Genomic DNA, 20090 nt, shown 5'->3' with positions numbered 1-20090 from the left:
CTTAAAAAATGATCAGATCAATTCAAAAGCCACATAGGGTCATAATCTGAAGGTCAATTCTGACAACAAAAAAGGAAAACCAGATGAAGTAATGAAGCCTAGCTCATCTACGTAGATTGGGAGCAACTTCTTAGGGCCGAACTATGAGTCGATTTTCTATGGATGTTCTCTGATCTCCTATCCCTACCCAACCAGCAAAAGAAGGAGACTAACAGGTATCTGGCAGAGGCAAATTACACAAACTAGGAGAACAGAATCAGATGAAGAGTTTAAAGAGAAAATACTCAAGATAGCAAAGTACCTGTAAAAAGACTCAAAAGAAGTGAATGAGGAAAAGAGGAAAAGTGCAAAAAAGATGAAAAATGGAAAAACTAACAATGAAGATAAAGGTATAATGAAACTGAAGTATGACAGTACTTCAGACACCCCAATGGAAAATATATCTAAAGAGGTTAAGAGAGCCTTTCCAAAGTGAAACATGGGAAAGCCCTATGATCAACAAGATTACAAGCAATTTGCTTGATTTTCTGATATTGGTAATAAATGACTGAACAAAATACTGAATATGAAAAACATATCAAGGTAGACAACTACAAATGTGGAGTATGAAAATAACAACCAAAAAAATAAAGGATGTACTACAGTGTGGAAACATGGTACAACCATACTGAAAAAAGATCCAAGAGAAAGGGCTGGGGAAAATGTCAACATCAACAATTGCCATTTTCACTTCAAACCACCAATATTAACAATAGTGGCAGTCTTCATAATGAAAAGGAACAGAATGCACCACATACTGAAATCTGAGAACCATGGAGCACATGACAAGCATTACTATATTCTGGAATGAATATAGTAACAGTGAGCATCAAAAATTTTTTTAGGTATATGCCCAAACACAAAGATTTTTTTGCTGTTTATCAAAGAAATGGAGGAGTACACATACAGAGAAGCCAAGAATCTGCTATACACAGGTGACTTACTGTTATCAGCAAAATCAGAGGAAGAGGTTGCTGAAATATTTTGAGATTGGAAAAATGAAATGAAGAATGATAAGCATCAGAGGCAAAACAAAGTTTTTGCTAACAGAAAAGGAAGCACAAGGAAATGTAAAGTCAGGAAAGCAACCATGTAGATGCTGTGGGGGTAAACTTTTGAATTTGTATTAAGTCCTGAATATAAGATTGTGTCAGAAGAGATGCTGAGGATTCTAAATTTCAAAATGAATAAGACTGTCAATCGCTACTTACATAGAAAATGATGAGTTTTTTTTTTAAACAACATGACCAACAAATGCCCAACTTCATGATCAGTGTGATAGGAGCTGGGTCATAGGCTGAGATTTCACAGAACAAAAAGGTTAGGGCACATAGTAAGAGGGGGATGAGGAATATTAATCACATATATATGTAAGTAGCAAGACAAAAATCATGGGAAAAAAAAGCATAAGTGAAGACCTAAACCAAATAGCATTTCTGGCAAAAGGTGTACAGGACAAAATAAGAAAGTCACGGCTCATTCATGCATAATCCAACATCAAAGCATTAATAATGATGTGAAGAAATTCATAAAACAAATGTCAACAAACATGGCAAACAAATCATAGGGCTGCAATTTACCAATGATTAATATGACATGCAACAGAAATCCTTCCAAACTGCGCACCACGCAAAAACATTACTAAGATATATTCTAAATTTGCATTAAAAAACAAAACTTGCCTTCTGAATAAACTATACATGAACTGAATATTGTTTAGGCTTTATACTATTTCCTAACCTAGCCATGAACATATTGGTAGCACGAATATAAATGTAACAAATGAAACAAAAAAAATGAAAGAAAACTGGCCAACTTCTATCAATGTGTTTAGGATTAGCTTCAAATGCTCTCTATACACACATGCATAACACCTAATGAAGTAACGGAGAGAAAAAAAAAAAAAAAAAAAAAAAAAAAGCAGTATTAAATATTGTCAAGCTTCAAAAGAACTCAAAATAAATGTTAAAGAATACAATCAGCAGTATCAAACCTTGAAGAAACAAAGTATTTACAAACTTTTGATTTTCAACAAATTTAAAATAGAAACTTTAAAACTACAAAGATGCAACATATATGTAAACTCCAATCTTAAGTAAATACTACATGGCTTAACAAAACAAGGATATTTCTCTTACTGGGCAAGCCATTTAAGCCTCGATCCATGGTTTGGTTAAATTACTCAAGGGTAATAATTTTCATAATGTCTAATTTAAGCAAATTAAAACTTACATGGCATCCTTTTATTTGTCACAGATATATACATATTGCTCTAGTCCAGGAAAAAACTTACCCATTCCACTAGTTCTCAGGTTCTAATATATATCCATTCTATTAGTTCTCTGGTCTAATATAAAGACAAGCTCTCCAGTACAGCATACCCACTAATTATTCTATATTCAGCTATCCATCTCCCTCTCAATGACTGACCGATAAACAGACTCCTTTAAGGTTCTAAAGCATTCTGCATTACAATGACTAGAACAAAATAATGACTGGAACAAAATTTTTAGCCTCACAAGCATTTATCACAGACTATAAAATTAAAAGTTATAATCAAAATGATGACCTAAATTTAGCACATTTCAGACCTAAAAATCTTTATTTTGAAAAAATATCCTTTAGTCCTTAACCGCTGAATAAATTTTACTGATACTCCTTTCAACATTTTCATCACTAACATAATAAAAGTGAGTGTGTGTATGCGCGTGTGTACAACTAATCATCTATGGATTTATAAAAAAAGAAAGAAAGACAGAAAGAAAGAAAATCACGGCAGTGAGCAAGGGGATGTGGACTGATGCACAACTAGGTTTTCTTTTTCTACAGACATCAGTATGGTTCTTTTGCAGAATGTCAACAAGATTCACACTGCCAGTAATCTAGTCCCATACTTGAACTCGATAAACAGTGCCATACCGAGCAAAACTGTTGAGGTAAGAATATCACCTACCCTATGTAACACCAACAATTTTTTTTATGGTTCCTTGTCCTCCGCAACTCTTCACCTTAACTGTTTAAGGCTCAGTGACTGTAAAAGCAAACACCACAAAGCTACAGAACTACACATAACACAACATTAAATGAGTCATAAGGTTTGTGAACACACTATATATAAACATGCCAACAGCAAATTTTATACAAAAGTAAGCCATGACAGGTAAATGGCTCAATAAAAGATCTTCAGCAAGGCCATCCACCTTTTAAAAATATGCTAAAATGACAGTACAATATAGCCTTGTAGATAAAATTTCAACTACTGCCTTCACCAAAGTAAAATACTATTCAAATATACATTGGAAGAGACATTCACTAAAAGGTTAATTTCAAATCTTGTATATGCCACCGTATAAGTCAAGTCAGAGGATATGTTCACCCATAAAATTCTGAGTTATAACATGGGTTAGATCTACTATTCCCAAAATAAGTTGCCTTCCAAACTAATGCAACATATGTTCCACTACCAACTGCATCTTTCATATTTCATTACTAACCATGAATTGGCTAAGTTTTTTCATTTTACTCAAATGTGAGCTAGGCATACCAGCTATCTATTTTTACTCATGAACATATCATAGTATAGTACCACAATCCTATTAAAAATATTGTATTGGGATAGTTTTTAAATTTTATGTGGAAGCAACCTTAAATTGTTTTTCATTCAAAAATTTCACTATCACAAATACTAAAGTTAACAAACCTATGATAAAAGAGAGCTATACTGTATAGAGTAATTCTCAATTTTTAAGTATATTAAACCAAAGAAATGAAAGGGTAATTAGTATGTGCAACCTGAAATAATTATACAAACCGAGGTACTAGATAACATTATTTTCCCTCTGAACTGATCCAAAAATTTTCTGCTTGTCAAGTAAGTTGTCCCCAATTTTTGAAAATGTTTTTTAATCCTGAAATGCCTACTTGATACGCTGGCATATACGGTATGTAAAAAATCACAGATGAAATATAAGGTTGCTGAAAATCCAAGTGATAAAATACTAAAGGACTTTGGATGTTAATTTAATTTGTAAAGAAGTGCATTCAATAAATATTATTTGAAAATATGATTTGCATGTAAATAAAGAATGTCTCTAGAGAAACTCAGGCATAAGAGGAAACTGTAAAGAAACAAAGTGAATCATGTTAAATAAGCATTACTAACTACTTTCTGAGAATTTAATTCTACAGGACCTAAAAATTTATCTCAAAAAGGAAACACCACCATGTAATTAGCAGGTCTGTTAAGTGTAAGGACGCCTTCAAAACCGTAGGCCACAAAAATTAACCCAAAACATTATTTGTTTTAAAAGTACATAAAAGTTCCAGCTACAGCCACACAAAAGTAGCAGCATAATCATGCCAATACATTTTCAACTATTAAAACATGAAATACAGTTACAAGCCATTACACCTCTTGTGAGGAGAGTAAACATAATTAAAAATGGCTCATTTCTCAAGAATGGGAGGCTACTTACCTGGTGTGTAGGTAGGAAGATTGCTAGTATTTAAGGAAGTGTTCTCCGTTGCATTGGCGGCAGCAGCAAATGGATTGGTAGGGTTAGGTGAGGGCTGCGGTGGTGGCATACCAAACACAGGCTGCCCTGGTCCACTTTCACCATTGGCCCTACAGTACAATTACAGTTTAGAACACATAAAAAGCCAAACTACCAAGTGAAATAGTAATGCTACCTAGTGAAATAGTAATGAAGTTAAAATCTACCTTATCAATAACCGTATGTTAGTTTTCTGGTTGACTATCCCTCAAAAATTAAACAATAAAATAAAAGGAGTAAAAGCATGAATTCTGTATGTATACGACATTGGTTATGATTAGCAAATATACAGCTATATTAGGCAGAATGAGATAATAATAAATCTAATAAAAAAAAATAAGCTGTTAAATCAACAGCAGGAACCTGAAAAAGAGCTAAAAACTGTTTATACTTGTGTAATACAATGCTTAGAAGAGTACCAAAAAAGTTAGCCACAAAAAATATTTAAATATATCATCACATTATAAAAAAAAGCAAGCAAGTTGTTCCAAGGATATATTTTAGTATACTTCATACTCAAGAGAATAAAAAGGCAAGATAACAATTTCCAGGCAAAATTTAGAATGTCATCCATTTCTAAATGCCATACCATACTCATCCTTCTTTTGGTAAATGACATCTCATGAATGTCACAGAATCCCAATCCACTTCTTGATTGATCATTTACATTCCATGTTAAAACAGGAATGCCTCTCAATCCTGGTATAACTGTACATTAGGGAACTTACACTATACTATACCATTATTACTATACATTTGCACTTAACCTTCAGACTAAACCATAACATTGCCACTCAATAGTTTTACATTGTAGCAGATAATTTTAACTCAGACCTGGATACCTGTCTAATTTACCAGTAAAATGACTTAAGATAGATATGTCTTATTACAATATAAAAATTTTTCTACAAACCCATTAATCATAAATAGCCTTGCTCCACGTTTAAGGCATCCAGCCACAGCAACCTGATCATTTTGAAAGGGAAAAGTCCCACTGTGCATGCCAAGGTCATGTCAACTAACCCACACGGTAAGGTGTCATTCCTCTGAGCTAACCTCAATCGCAAAGAGTGTGGGGAAAGGAGGTCACTGGAAGTTTATGAATATTGGGGTTGTCACAAAATGTGTTTTTGTAAAATCATCATTCTTCCTTACATATCCATTATTTATAATAGCCTGCATCAATTTAAAAGGGAAGGAAGGCAAAGAAGAGCCTTAGATGAGATGAGTTTACCAAGTTACAAGTCCAATTCATTTCTACTAAAACGGGGCAGTGGAACAACATGTAAAACATCTTGAATCTATGGAATTTCCATTTGCAAATCACATTCACTGAGCACATAAAGTGGAAAGCCAGGTACTCTAAGAAAGTCCGGCTGCCCTGCCTTAGGTGCCATAGTCATGAGGGATGACATCTTGGTGAGAATGGGGATGAGTGACTCGGATTCCTCTCAACTGGAGAAACATAAATGGCAGACAATCAGTCCAAAAAACAAATAACATATTTATGCTTAAATCACCTACATAAAATATGCCAAGATGCTCTTACAATGACAAAAATTCACTCAAAGGATGATATCAAAGCTCCATATTGTGCTTAAAAGCAAGTAAGATCTTTTGAAATATTCCAATAAGACAACGAAATAACTTGCCAAAGTCAATATGACATTGAATTCTGTGAGACTGGAAGATCCTTGCAACCAGTGGGAAGGGACAAAAGTGAGGCGGGACAGAAATTGGCAGTCCTTTGGATGTCCATCCTGATGGACTTCACCGGGCTAAAAAGACTCTTCAGTGGAAGAATAGCAGAGTCCAAAAAGTAGACCATTTTTACTAGAAGACTGATATTTGGCTATGAACTCTGGGAAACACAAATGGTCCATCAAAGACAAATGGGTGGATTAGAAAATGAAGTTTTTATGATAAAACAAAGTTTAATGTATACTTACCTGGCAGGTATATATAATTAAATTCCCACCCTCCTCCCCTCAGGAGACAGGGTTCAGAGAAAATCTGACGTAAATGGGAATGGTTCCGAGCGCTAGCGCCATGGGAACGGGGTGGTGGTTACCTGAACTACTAATAGGTTACTAGCGTTTGCCGCGAGTTTTGAAAATTTCTGCCAGTGGAACAGAGAATATAGCTATATATATACCTGCCAGGTAAGTATACATTAAACTTTGTTTTATCATAAAAACTTAATTTTAATGTATGACACTTACCTGGCAGGTATATATATAGCTGATTGGCACATTTGGAGGTGGGTCAAAGACAGCAACATTGTTAGAGTTAAAATAATTAAACATTATTATATCACCCTAGGTTCCTTACCTGCTAAGGTAGCTGACTTCATAGGTCCTGCCTCTGAGCCTGCTTAAACCTTAGGAGCTCTCAACTAGGAAGTGTCCTGTATGTTGAAGAAGCTAAGACCGGGTCTGACAACTGGGCGTGACCAATGTGTTGACAGGAACCCCAAAGCCCTCTTATGCCACGGCATTCAAGCTAGGAATTGTTAATTCACCTGAACTACACACACACCACACAAAGAAAACTACTAAAAAGACTGAAGAAGGAAAAATCCCTTCTCAGACGACCACAAAAAACACCATCACCTGATAAAAAAATTTCCTAGCATATTAGAAGGTTATGGGGTGTTAACTCCTTTGCCCAATACTGTACCAGAAGACACGTACGGACCCAACGTCTGACAATTGTCAAAGGTTGTCTTAATATCTCTGTGATAATGAGACGCAAATACTGAATTCGTCCTCCAAAACGTAGTTTCAATAATCTCTTTGAGGGCTAAATTCTTCTTAAATGCCAAGGACGTCGCTACTGCCCTGACTTCGTGAGCCTTAACTTTCAGAACTCCGAAATTCTGTTCTTGGCAAAGCATATGCGCTTCTCTAATAAGTTCTCTCATAAAGAAAGCTAGAGCATTCTTTGTCATGTGCCTACTGGGGTCTTTGACTGAACACCAAAGAGAATCAGACGTCCCTCTGATACCTCTTGTTCTTTCAATATAAAAGCGAAAAGCTCTCACTGGGCAGAGAACTCTTTCCTGTTCATGACCCACTAGATCAGACAGACCCAAGACATCAAAGGATCTTGGCCAAGGATTAGAAGGGTTCTCATTCTTGGCCAAAAAGCCTTCCTGGAAAGTACACACTGCGTTGCCATGTCTCCAGCCCACTGTCTTAGATATGGCCTGAAGCTCACTAGCTCTTTTAGCCGTTGCCAAGGCGACTAAAAAGATAGCCTTCTTTGAGACATCTCTTAAAGAGGCTTTATCTAAAGGTTCAAATTTACTAGAAGTTAGATGCTTCAAAACGACGTCCAGATTCCAAGCAGGGGGTCTGCATTGAGGCTGTTTCTTGGTTCCAAATGATCTAACAAGATCTCTAAGATCCAGATTATTAGAAATATCCAGACCTCTGTGTCTGAACACCAAGGTCAACATACTCCTATAACCCTTAATCGTAGAAATCGACAATCCTACCTCCTTCCTTAAATAAAGGAGGAAGTCTGCGATTTGGGTCACAGAGGTACTGGATGAAGACACCTTCCTCTTCTTACACCACTTCCGGAAGGTCTCCCACTTCGACTGGTACACCGTAATTGTGGAGGTTCTTCTAGCTCTAGCCACTGCACTGCCCACCTCTCTAGTATATCCCCTCGCTCTGACAAGACTTTCGATAGTCTGAACGCAGTCAGACCCAGAGCGAGGGAATTCTTGTGAAACCTGTCGAAGTGGGGTTGTCTGAGTAAATCTACTCTTAGGGGCAGTGTTCTTGGTGTATCCACTGTCCATTCCAGTACCTCTGTGGTGACAACACTTTTGGGCCGGCCAATACGGAGCTATTAGAGTCAGCCTCGTTCCTTGACACACTCTGAACTTTTTCATCACTTTCCCCAAGACCTTGAATGGAGGAAAAGCGTAAGCGTCCAAGCCTGTCCAATCCATCAGGAAGGCATCCACTGCAACTGCTTCCTGGTCTGGAACTGGAGAACAGTAGTTTGGTAGTCTTTTTGTTTTGGCTGTTGCAAAAAGATCCACTACTGGACGGCCCCACAATTTCCACAGGCTCTGGCATACCTCTAGATGCAACGTCCACTCAGTCGGAAGAAGTTGCCCTTCCCTGCTCAACAGGTCCGCTCTGACATTCTTCTCCCCCTGAATGAACCTGGTGAGCAGAGAAACGTTCTCTTCTTCCGCCCAAAGCAGAACTTCTTTCGCCAGCATGTAAAGGGGGAATGAATGCGTCCCTCCTTGCTTGCGGATGTATGCCAGAGCCGTGGTGTTGTCCGAGTTGATCTGCACTGTCTTGTCGCGTACCAACTCCCTGAAAGACTTCAAGGCCAAGAAAATCGCCATCAGTTCCTTCCTGTTTATGTGCCAGTTCGCTTCGTCTTCGTTCCAAAGACCCGACACCTCTTGAGGGCCTAGTGTCGCTCCCCAACCTGCGTCCGACGCGTCGGAGAACAAGATGAGGTCTGGGTTCTTCTGCTGGAGCGACATACCCTCTGCTAACCTGCCTGGCGTTAGCCACCAACTCAATTCCTCCTTCACCTTGGTCGGAATTTGAAACTGGAAGGAATTCGGTTGCGATTTTCTTGGCCATGCTTCCTTCAGGAAAAACTGTAACAGTCTCATGTGAAGCCTTCCTAGAGAAATGAACCTCTCTAGCGAAGAGTGTGTGCCCAGTAAAGTCATCCACTCTCTTGCTGAGCATCGGTCTTTCTCTAGAAAGTCCTGCACCTTCCGAAGGCATAGGGCTTGCCTGTCGGGGGACGGAAAAACATGAAAAGTCGCTGACAATATCAGAATCCCCAAATAGACTATCTGTTGATTGGGGTTCGGCTGAGACTTTTCTAGGTTCACCAAAAGACCCAATTCTTTTGCCAAATCTAACGTCTATCTTAGGTCCTCCAGACATTGACGTCTTGACTGGGATCTTATCAGCAAGTCGTCCAAGTAAAAAGATACTCTGATCCCTAGTAAGTGTAACCATCTTGCCACGTTGGACATCATCCTCGTGAACACTTGGGGGGCCGTGCAAAGGCCGAAGCACAGGGCCTTGAATTGAAAGACCCTGTTCTGGATCACGAACCTTAGGTACTTCCTGCTTCTTGGATGAATTGGAATATGGAAGTACGCATCTTGTAGATCCAAGGTAACCATCCAGTCCCCTGGACGTACCGCTGCCAGTACTGACTCGTTCGTCTCCATGGTAAATTTGGTTTTCTCGCACGAACACGTTTAGTTGACTTACGTCCATTACTGGTCTCCAACCTCCTGAGGATTTCCCAACCAGGCCATCTCTACATTAGAAGGAGCTGGAGAAGAAACACATTCACTCCTTTTACTAGAAGTATTAGACCTTTCACTACGAGAAACAGATCTCCTCACACGATCTTTCTCTAACCTTTCAACATATTTCGTGAGGATCTTCCACTCCTTCTCTGTTAAATTCTCACATTCTACGCACCTACTCTCCCAAGTACACACAATCTCTCTACATTTCTTGCAAACCGTGTGAGGGTCGACCGAAGCCTTCGGCAACCTCACCTCACCTTGCACCCTTCTTTCACACAAACTCTAAACATACCACCTGTATCTGACATATCCAAAGAATAATCAAGAGTGAATGCCAAGCCAACGTTCCAAGTACAATACCAAATAATCCGTCCAAATTCAGCGAAAAGTCGGCAACGAGCTCGAAAATCTTAGCAGGGAACCACCAACAATGTTGACGGTTTGGCTGGCAGAGAAAATCTGACGTAAATGGGAATGGTTCCGAGCGCTAGGGCCACGGGAACGGGGTGGTGGTTACCTGAACTACTAATAGGTTACTAGCGTTTGCCGCGAGTTTTGAAAATTTCTGCCCGTGGAACAGAGAATATAGCTATATATATACCTGCCAGGTAAGTGTCATACATTAAAACTTAGAACAATAAAGCATGGATCTCACTGACACATTTTGAGCAGCAAGCAGTGTCAAAGAAGACCACTATAATGATTGTTACATCTAAAACAAGAAGTCCACACAAGCTTCATAAGGTGGTTAAGGGAGGCTGATAAGTACCAACCCCAAACCCCAATTTGAAGGTTTAACAGTAGTCACTGAAACAGAACTAGGCAAAATGACAAACTTGGTCGGAAATGTTTCTATCATTCTGTAAGTCTCTTCCAAGGTTGCATGTCTTGCAGAGATATATGGTGCACATCTTTGCAGATCTTGTTACTACTTTTCCCCATGGATCATTCTGATGACTTGATTTTAAATAACTAAAAAGCTATGGTTTTCCTTGTATAAAGTAGATTGGTCAAAGCACCAACCACCCACTGAGATAGTACAACTAATGCCCTTAAGACAGGCCAGAGAGTTTGAAGTAGGAACTATCACTAGGTAAGGCATTTTCCTTTTGCCCACAAATACACAAATTAGTCAGGAATATTCTCTACTCATCAGACAACCACTGAACATAACAAATATTTCTAGCCTTTTATTATAAAAAAACCTCAACATTAGTCAACAACTAGGCTCATGCCCAGAGAAAAGAGGGTGAACTCTGCTCATCAGTAAGTACACATGGAACTTGTGAACAACAATGCAATACTATCCCAATTTCCAACAACCATTTAATTTTAAATTCTTAGGACAGATGGGAACTCAGCCTCTCCCATTTCTGATCAATGTCTTGCAGAGATATATGGTGCACATCTTTGCAGATCTTGTTACTACTTTTCCCCATGGATCATTCTGATGACTTGATTTTAAATAACTAAAAAGCTATGGTTTTCCTTGTATAAAGTAGATTGGTCAAAGCACCAACCACCCACTGAGATAGTACAACTAGAGGGACTAATGCCCTTAAGACAGGCCAGAGAGTTTGAAGTAGGAACTATCACTAGGTAAGGCATTTTCCTTTTGCCCACACATACACAAATTAGTCAGGAATATTCTCTACTCATCAGACAACCACTGAACATAACAAATATTTCTAGCCTTTTATTATAAAAAAAACCTCAACATTAGTCAACAACTAGGCTCATGCCCAGAGAAAAGAGGGTGAACTCTGCTCATCAGTAAGTACACATGGAACTTGTGAACAACAATGCAATACTATCCCAATTTCCAACAACCATTTAATTTTAAATTCTTAGGACAGATGGGAACTCAGCCTCTCCCATTTCTGATCAATGTGACTTGGCCATCTATACACACTATAAAAATACTGCAAAAGTCCTACAAAGTAAAGAGAGAGAAAGAAAAAAAAATTACCTAGGCAAGGGTAAGAATTTAAAGCAAATGAAAAAACTATTTCCCAGGCTAATTTAGTACTAGGACTGACACATAATAAAAATAACAAGGGTGAAAACAAACATATACCTAGCAACAAGCTGAGAAAAAAAAAAGAGGACCTGTACTTAGCCCTTCCTTGCACAGCAAATTATTCCACATGCTTCAGTCCTTAAAATGAATGAAAACAGAAGTCAAGAGATAGTATTGTACATGCGCAAGCAGATCCCAGGGTCTCAAGCAGCTGTACATCTTATTTGTATTGTGCCATCATTGAGCTCCAAGAAATAATAAAGGTATAATTTTGTTTACAAGAAAATTATATTTGTCTCACCATCAACCATTATTTGTCATTATTTCATATTTCAATTCAGATGAGATGAATTGAGCTATATAACAAAAAAAACTTAGTAAACTTGCAGGAACTGCATGAAAGCTCTGGGGACTCATCTTAAGCAGTGTCAAATTCTCTCCAAAGACAAACAGTTGTTGTTTTTTGTAGGATAGATAATCTGATAAATAATAGTAGGCCTAAATGGTTTGTAGTCCATTCTTCTGATTTGCAAGTTCCAGATCTTGAATTCCTAATATGCAAAATAATGTGATAATGTGATACACATCACACAATGCGAAGAAGATTCACATCGTGCAAACTAGTCTTTGATAGCCAATATGATAGCGTTCGTAAAAAATAATTGTTACAAAATAACATTTTTGTTACGCAATATCACTTCATGATGGCAATGTAACAACCACATACACAATAAAAACTCCACTGATGCCTGCCATCTTGTAAATATGGTGATAACAACACTACTGTATTTATAATACATATAAGCAGTGGCATGACACTGTCACTATTGCAATTTCAAGAGCCCATTTCAGTGAACCGGATTTAAATTAACATTTTTATACAATTGTTTTGATTAAAAACGTTTCGTATCCTAATATCAATATTTAAAATCTATTGTACTACATTAGAAACAGATGTAGGCCATTGCTCTTTTCCAAATTATAAATGAATTAAAGTTGTACTGAAATAATTTCATCTTCCTTATAACATATTACATTACAACATGAATCATGGCTAAATCAGATGATTAGATGAAGAAACAAGATCACATTAGCTTTCGCACCTTTGAATAAGCTTCTGCATTTTTATTTTAGTTGTTCAGTATATTGAATTCTTATTATCAGTTGCCGAGTACTGTTAGTGTACAATACCATCAAGATGTTTAATATAAGGCCAAAAGCAGAAATAAGACACAAGGTCAGTGTCCCTCGCATAGGTATTTTTTTTGGTAGCTTCAATGAGCAACTGGCAATTCTATCATAAATGGAAAAGCTCATCAGATGACTACAAGTTGATGAGTTTAACTTTTTAAAGTAATGTATTTTGATTATGAAATATGTAGTAGTCATGCTTCAAATCTTGCCAAATTGTCAACAAAAAAGTGGGAACAAATATGTCTCGTGGCACAACAAAAGTGGTATGCCTATTAAGTTTCAATGCCGCAAGTATTTCAATACATCAGGCCACCTCCAGAACACTATAAATTTATGAGGGAAAAATAAATAAATAAAAGCAGACTTCACGGGACAACTGGTGTATATTAGCAACAAACCCTTCCCATTGCACAGACTTCTAAGGTAATCAAGCAAAAGTAAGCAGATGGGACATGGCTTGGTCCCAAAGATATGCTAACAAATTATCAGTATTGTCTACATTAAAATGCCAAAGGCATACCTGTATGCATTTACTCCGTATACAGAAAACAACACTATTTGGACCATAAGTGCAACATAAAAAAATTATTTTTGTAAAGAAAACCATGGCCGAAACCATACCAGAATACTTCATTATACTTTTATTACATACTTCTAATCTATCTGTGGAAGAAACAGATCAGAATTTACAATATATGGTATATGTATAAGCGTTTTAGTTTATGGTATGTGCTCAGTTCACCCCTTCTCTCTCTCCATGACAACAGATATTGGCTGGAATGAGCCAATCACACAGTAGGAGATCAGCTTTCTTCAATGCTGATTGGCTTGAAATAGGCAGTTTACATAGTGTAAGTGTTTTTAGAGGGGGTTTCCAATATATCCCAGATTTCCGGCATTCCCAGGGGGTTTCCAGTGACACTATCCTAATTTTGGAATTAGGGTAAAATACTAAACTTTTCCTACCTGTTCCATTAATTTTTATGGTTCAAATACCTAACCTTTCCCACATAATTGTACAGCTTTTCCTAGATAATTCTACATTCTCTTAATGCATAGGTTTAAAAAAATTTAAAATACCAGATTAGCAATATAAGTAACAGGGGGTATATACTCTTACCCAATTACAATTATTACTGACAGAAGATAAAAAAAGTATTCTCTTTATACCAAGACTGGGCAGCTTTTCCAAAAAATGGGGAGGCAAACTGATCTTATGTCAGTAAAACTACTTTTCTCTTTATAAAAGCACATACCTATGATAATCCACACAAGGGACAGAGAGGTCTCTAGGATGCGAGACTAAAGTCCAGTTCTCTAAGCAACATGCAAGCTTAAAAGCATGGCTGAATATGACATTTAAAACTAAACATTTACATCAAAACATTTGAATACAAGAGATAGTCTGGACTTGTAACATAGTACAACTGCAATCCCACAGTCACCAGAACTCATACACATTACATGAAGTTACAGTACAATTTGGAGAAACTAACATTATGCCTGTGGACTAAATTCATTCCGGTCATGTTACGCATTCTAGATTCTCCATGGCTCTTTCATGCGTCAATGCAATATCCACCAGTCTGAATTTAAATGTCAATTTAAATTCTACTCCATAAGACTAAGCTGCAAACACTCTAAAACATGGAATTCAGACCACACACATTAACTGAAAACATTCAGTCAAAACTTGCTTCAATCTTCTACTGGAATGGAAGATTTGAATATATTTAACAAGCCATTCTCAAGTAAAAGGAATCTAGACATTGCCAAATTTTCATTGCAATAAGGCTGTCTCAATTTTTAAATTTTAGTCAATAACCAGGAATTGTGATTCACGAGTCAACCCTCCACTCATAGGTGGTCCTCACTTTTCATTTTAAGGAAGAAAAACTTTAAATAACAGTAACCATATAAGTCCCCATGGTCACTACAGTGAAATTATATTTATATATAAATATATAGTACAATTATGAAAAGTAACACTTTTACAAATGATGTCACACTTGGTAATAAAAATTTAAAGGAAGGTTATGAATAAATAAGAAGTAATGCCATTCCATTCATTCAAGAAAAGTATACCTGAATGGATTAGTAGTAGAAGTTTCGGATTTTTCTTCACTTTTCTCTGCTTGCCTGTTAATTGTCAGGAAGATGAAATGGCTTCCTATAATTCTATTAATGAGCTTAAAAATTGAATAAAATAATGTGAGGCCTTTCATAACAAGATTAAACATACCAGAGGTTAAAAAAAGTACTTAAATCATAGTACAATGAACACAAATATATAGCGACATAATGCACTTGGGTAAGCAGTGATAAATCCAAGACAAATATACCTGAAAGGATTAGTGGTAGGTTGGGAATCTTTCTTTTCCTCACTGCCAAGTTGCCTGTAATTTGCAAAAGATATATTGTCTGCAATGAATAAAATAAACAATGAATGCATGCTGTCTTTATTCCAACACTGAGTGCTCACTGTGTCCAAACTGTAAGAAGAAATTATCTTAAAAACCACGCGCCAACAATGACTAAATAACGATTATCATGAGTAATTTACAATACTGAAAGCATCTAAAAGTAATGACACTATTTCTACTCCCCTCAAATAAGTTCTAAATCCAATAGCACTACATCAATTGACTAACGTTACCTGAAAGGATTAGTTGAAGGTGGTGGTTGCGAAATGATGGGCTCATCAGCCTGCTTAGCTCCATCTACCTCCTCATCGTCTAGGTCCTCCTGAAAGATATTTCAAATAATGAGGCAACGCCCAATATCCAAATTCTTTACGTTACTAAAGAATTAACTCTTTCCTGTCACTGATATATATCTCTTCTAACATACAATTCAAGAAAAAATAATTTACACTTTAACCAGTCTAGTTGGTCACTTGTCTATAAATATTTCATTTGTGATCAAAGTATCTTCCTACAGGAAGACTTCAGTGAAGAGACTAAGTAGTTCAGTTTAAACCATTCTAACTGGTACAGAAAAAGCAAAACCAGTAACTCATCAGCAAACTGAAACAGACCCATGTTAGATGCAGGATTAGGGCTACTATTTACAAAAGCACTTTTTAAATAATTCAGTTAATAGTGGAAATAAACCCAGGACCTTCCCATTAAACCTGTAAAACTACTTTGACTTAAAAATTCACCCAAAACCTTCTTTATAAACTATGTGTGACCTCAATATTCCATTATATATAAGTAGCAGTAATACAAAGAAAGATCTTCATAGGTTTTGAAATTCAGTGACTGAAAACTAGTAATATGCCACTAACTACTGAATCATCTTTGCTTTGTGTAAAATCCTGATGAGGGGAGGGATTACTTGCATATTTTACACCATGTACAAAATGCAATCTTAAACCATTTTTTTTATGCTTAGAACAAGCTCTTAACACAAGGCTATACCTGACTGTATGCATATATAGACTATTATATATATGTAATTAAATGTTTTTGCTAAAAGTTTACATCTCAAGTATAAAAGACCCATTACAACACTTGTTTAAAGCTAAGGACCATATTTCAGTGGACTGACTCCCACCCTTATCAAGTAGTGTATGACACAGGAAGTTACATTAGCGAAATATATAGTGGGAGAAATGCCCTTAGGTAATGCCTGGGGTCACTGGTAAGCTGACGTTGGTTTTGTTAATTGTCTTAATCCACTTCATTGTTGCCTTAAGGAAAATATTGTCTATATGGTCTACTGGAAAGGTTGATCCTATTATCTTGTTTAATCAGTTTAGATTCTACCATCCGACATTTGTATCGACAGCTGCTCTTGTATAAAATTCGTTTGAGTTCCAATCCATGGTATGGTTTGTATTATTTATATTATGGAAAATTGCCAAACTAAGTTGCCCATATCTAACCGAGCGGTTATGTTGAGTTAATCTTTCTGAGTGAGATTTTCCTGTGAATCCACAGTATGAATTATTACAATCCCTACAAGGAATTTTATAAACTCCTATGTCTTTAGAAACTGGTTTCTTCTGAATGTTAATGAAGGATTTCCCCAGTGTATTCGGATATGTGAAGACGAAAGGGTTGGGGTGGCCTAAAGTTCATGATCTCTCATAAACCTAAGGCCACCCCAACCCTTTCATCTTTGCTTATCCAAATACATTGGGGAAATCCTTCATTACCGTTCAGCAGAAATCAGTTTCTGAAGATGTAGGAGTTAGGGGATTGTGATGAGTCATACTATGGATTCACAGGAAAATCTCTCTCTGGAAGCTTAAACTCAACATAAGCACTCAGTTAGATATATACAACATAGTTCAGCAATTTTCCATCATATACATAAATAACACGAACCATACCATGGATTGGAACTCATCCCGAATTTTATACAAGAGCAGCTGTTGAGAGAAATATCAAATGGTAGAACCTTTACTGATAAAACAAGATAAGAGGGTCAACACCCTTCCAATGGAGCCTGGGATTCTGACTATAAAGACTATCTTCCTTAAGGCAACTATGAAGTGGATTACGACAATTAACAGAACCAACATCGGCTTAGCAGTGACCCCAGGCATCACCTAAGGGCATATCTCCCCCTATATGTATATATTTCACTAAAGTAACTTCTGTCATTCACTACTTGCTAAGGGTGGGAGTCAGTCCACTGAAATAGTCCTTAGCTTTAAACCAGTGTTTTTGGTCCTTCTATACTTGAGATATATAAATATACGTATATATATTTTTTATAAGGAATTTCCTGAAATCAATTTTTTAAACTTGAAAATAATGCATCGCTCTATATAGAAAAGTACTCATAGGGTACAACCATTTATCTGGTGCTTAAGTACCTTACGTATTTGTGACATGCCATTTTAAAGCACTTCATGTAACTTGGCCAGCATGTTTCATGATTTGTTGATTGGCCTTCACACAACTGGTAAGCGTAACCATATTGAAAGCAGTGATGTTATGTTTTAATGCATAACTGCCATGAGAATTTTAATTAAAATCATTTCCAGGCAATGCATACTGAGAAGCTGATGACTTACCATTACAAAATTCCTATCTAACTTAATTTTTACTGTGTTGTATGCTGCACTCATGAAATGTACTGATATAGTATAGCTGTTCAATGTAAAATCATAAAAAATCTCCCTTTTCAAGAAAATACTGGACATGAAATGTAATCAAAATTAATTTTTACAAAATTATCACTTTATTTACTGAAAGGAACAAATGTTTTTGTTATTTTATTTGAGGATAAGTAAAATATGCAGTGATTAAATTACTAAAATCATTCAGCAATATACAGTAGCCCATGAAGTTTTCAAATGCTGGAGGGGTCTGGCCTCCTCACAGAAGAACGCTAACAGTAACAGAAGCCCTATGGTAAGAGCCCCTTACTTCCTCTAGGGGCAACAATAAAACTTCATTTCTATTTTTGTTGCTTAGTTGTGCTGAGTGTACTGCTCTCCTACTGGGCAAACTTATATACATATGCTTTACAGTTAGTACTGGAAGTAAGAATGAAGACACTAGGGAAAAGCCTTCAACTCAAACATTTATTTGGCGGCTCTTCTCCTGCTCTGACAAAGTTCCTACTGCCCGAGGGTCAAGTAGGTTTGCTCCTTATCTCTAGTTGAAGGTGTATGTAAAAAGCAATATATACTGTACAATTGAGAGGTACTACTTCCAATCGACTAAGGAACAAATGCCTTAATAACTTTTGAAATACAAATGAGACGACTGTTTGACAGATGCCATCAGCCATCACCTGAGAATTTGGAGATGCTGAGACCTGTCTTAGCTCAGGTGGCTGTAAAGGACCACCTTTTTCCAATAGATGAGCTGTATCATCAAAGATTTCCAGATATTTGCTTAATTTTCCATTTATAGAAAAGTGGTTGTTGTCAAATGTGAAAAGTCTGATTTCTCACATTTTATTAAGCAAAACATACTGCAGAAACAACTTGGAGTTAATAAAGATTTGAATTAACTTGATATGAATAATTCAATATTAAATCAGTCATCCCAGTATTTTCTCATCTGGATACCACTTATGTGTTGAGAGAGAGAGAGAGAGAGAGAGAGAGAGAGAGAGAGAGAGAGAGAGAGAGAGAGAGAGAGAGAGAGAGAGAGAGATTTCTGATAAAAGTCAATACCACAACAACAAAGACGCTCACAAACTCTCCTTAGAACATGTTTTAGACTGTAATTTACTTATAATTTTTGGCATTATACATAAATAGAGGGCTTCCATTTTACTTGTCCACACATTTAGTTGTAAACATTGTTAAATTAGTAGCAGTGCTGAAGAAATGAGAAATTCTAAACTTTCGGATCTGAGAGATTGAAATTTGACGGCACAAGTGTAAAGGCCAGTTTCACACATCATTCAGAAATCATGGCTTAAACAAAACTAATTTCTTTGAGTTTGTAAAAATGGAAGCTGCCAATCTGGTAACTGACCACACTGACTAGATTATGCACAACTTGGGGGAAATGGCAGACATCTTTGAAACAATTTCTACATTAATTTCTTATTTCTAAAAAGAATGACACTGGTTTCCAACACTAGGTTATGAAATATGCAATAACATAAAACATCCATTTCTGCTAATAAAACCATCAATACAAGTGATCAAATTCCAGTTCATCTAAATATTTTTTTTATTTATAAGACACTAACTGTCCCCTTACATCTTCAAAAGTTACTGCAAACTGAAGAAGAAGGCTAATTCTTATTATTCAATCTACAATTTAAAACCATTATGTACTTCCTAATATACGTAAGCATTAGAGAAGCTTCCAACTTCCAGCAGTAGAACTGCACAGCTGGTTTTATATAAGTTCCAGTTATATAGCGTTAATACAGATCTACAAGGTCAAAAACATGATTAATCAGCACTTTTTTACACAGGCCTAAACATACATGTAACATACGTACTTCAAAGGATACAAGGTTTATTGGTGTTGCTTATTTTTCA

At 36.6% G+C, this 20090-nt stretch overlaps 1 protein-coding gene across 13 annotated transcripts in view; it reads right to left on the bottom strand.

The window, feature by feature from the left end:
* LOC135210754 (dnaJ homolog subfamily C member 5-like) overlaps positions 1-20090 on the bottom strand; it is a 72505-nt gene that overhangs the window by 10769 nt on the left and 41646 nt on the right. For 5 of the 13 annotated variants that reach the window (XM_064243590.1, XM_064243589.1, XM_064243593.1 and 2 more), the window contains 3 exons: positions 15780-15868; positions 15466-15519; positions 4515-4663 (listed from right to left, as the gene is read on the bottom strand). In XM_064243590.1, the coding sequence (XP_064099660.1) occupies positions 4515-4663; positions 15466-15519; positions 15780-15868 (292 nt within the window). Of the gene's footprint in view, positions 1-2992; positions 3071-4514; positions 4664-12021; positions 15263-15465; positions 15520-15779; positions 15869-20090 lie in introns of those variants that run through there. The other 8 variants (XM_064243596.1, XM_064243592.1, XM_064243597.1 and 5 more) reach the window with 4 other exon arrangements.

Source organism: Macrobrachium nipponense, chromosome 4 (assembly GCF_015104395.2).
Source record: "Macrobrachium nipponense isolate FS-2020 chromosome 4, ASM1510439v2, whole genome shotgun sequence".
Classification (NCBI taxonomy): Eukaryota; Metazoa; Arthropoda; class Malacostraca; order Decapoda; family Palaemonidae; genus Macrobrachium; species Macrobrachium nipponense.
This window is presented reverse-complemented; position numbering and strand designations above follow the sequence as displayed.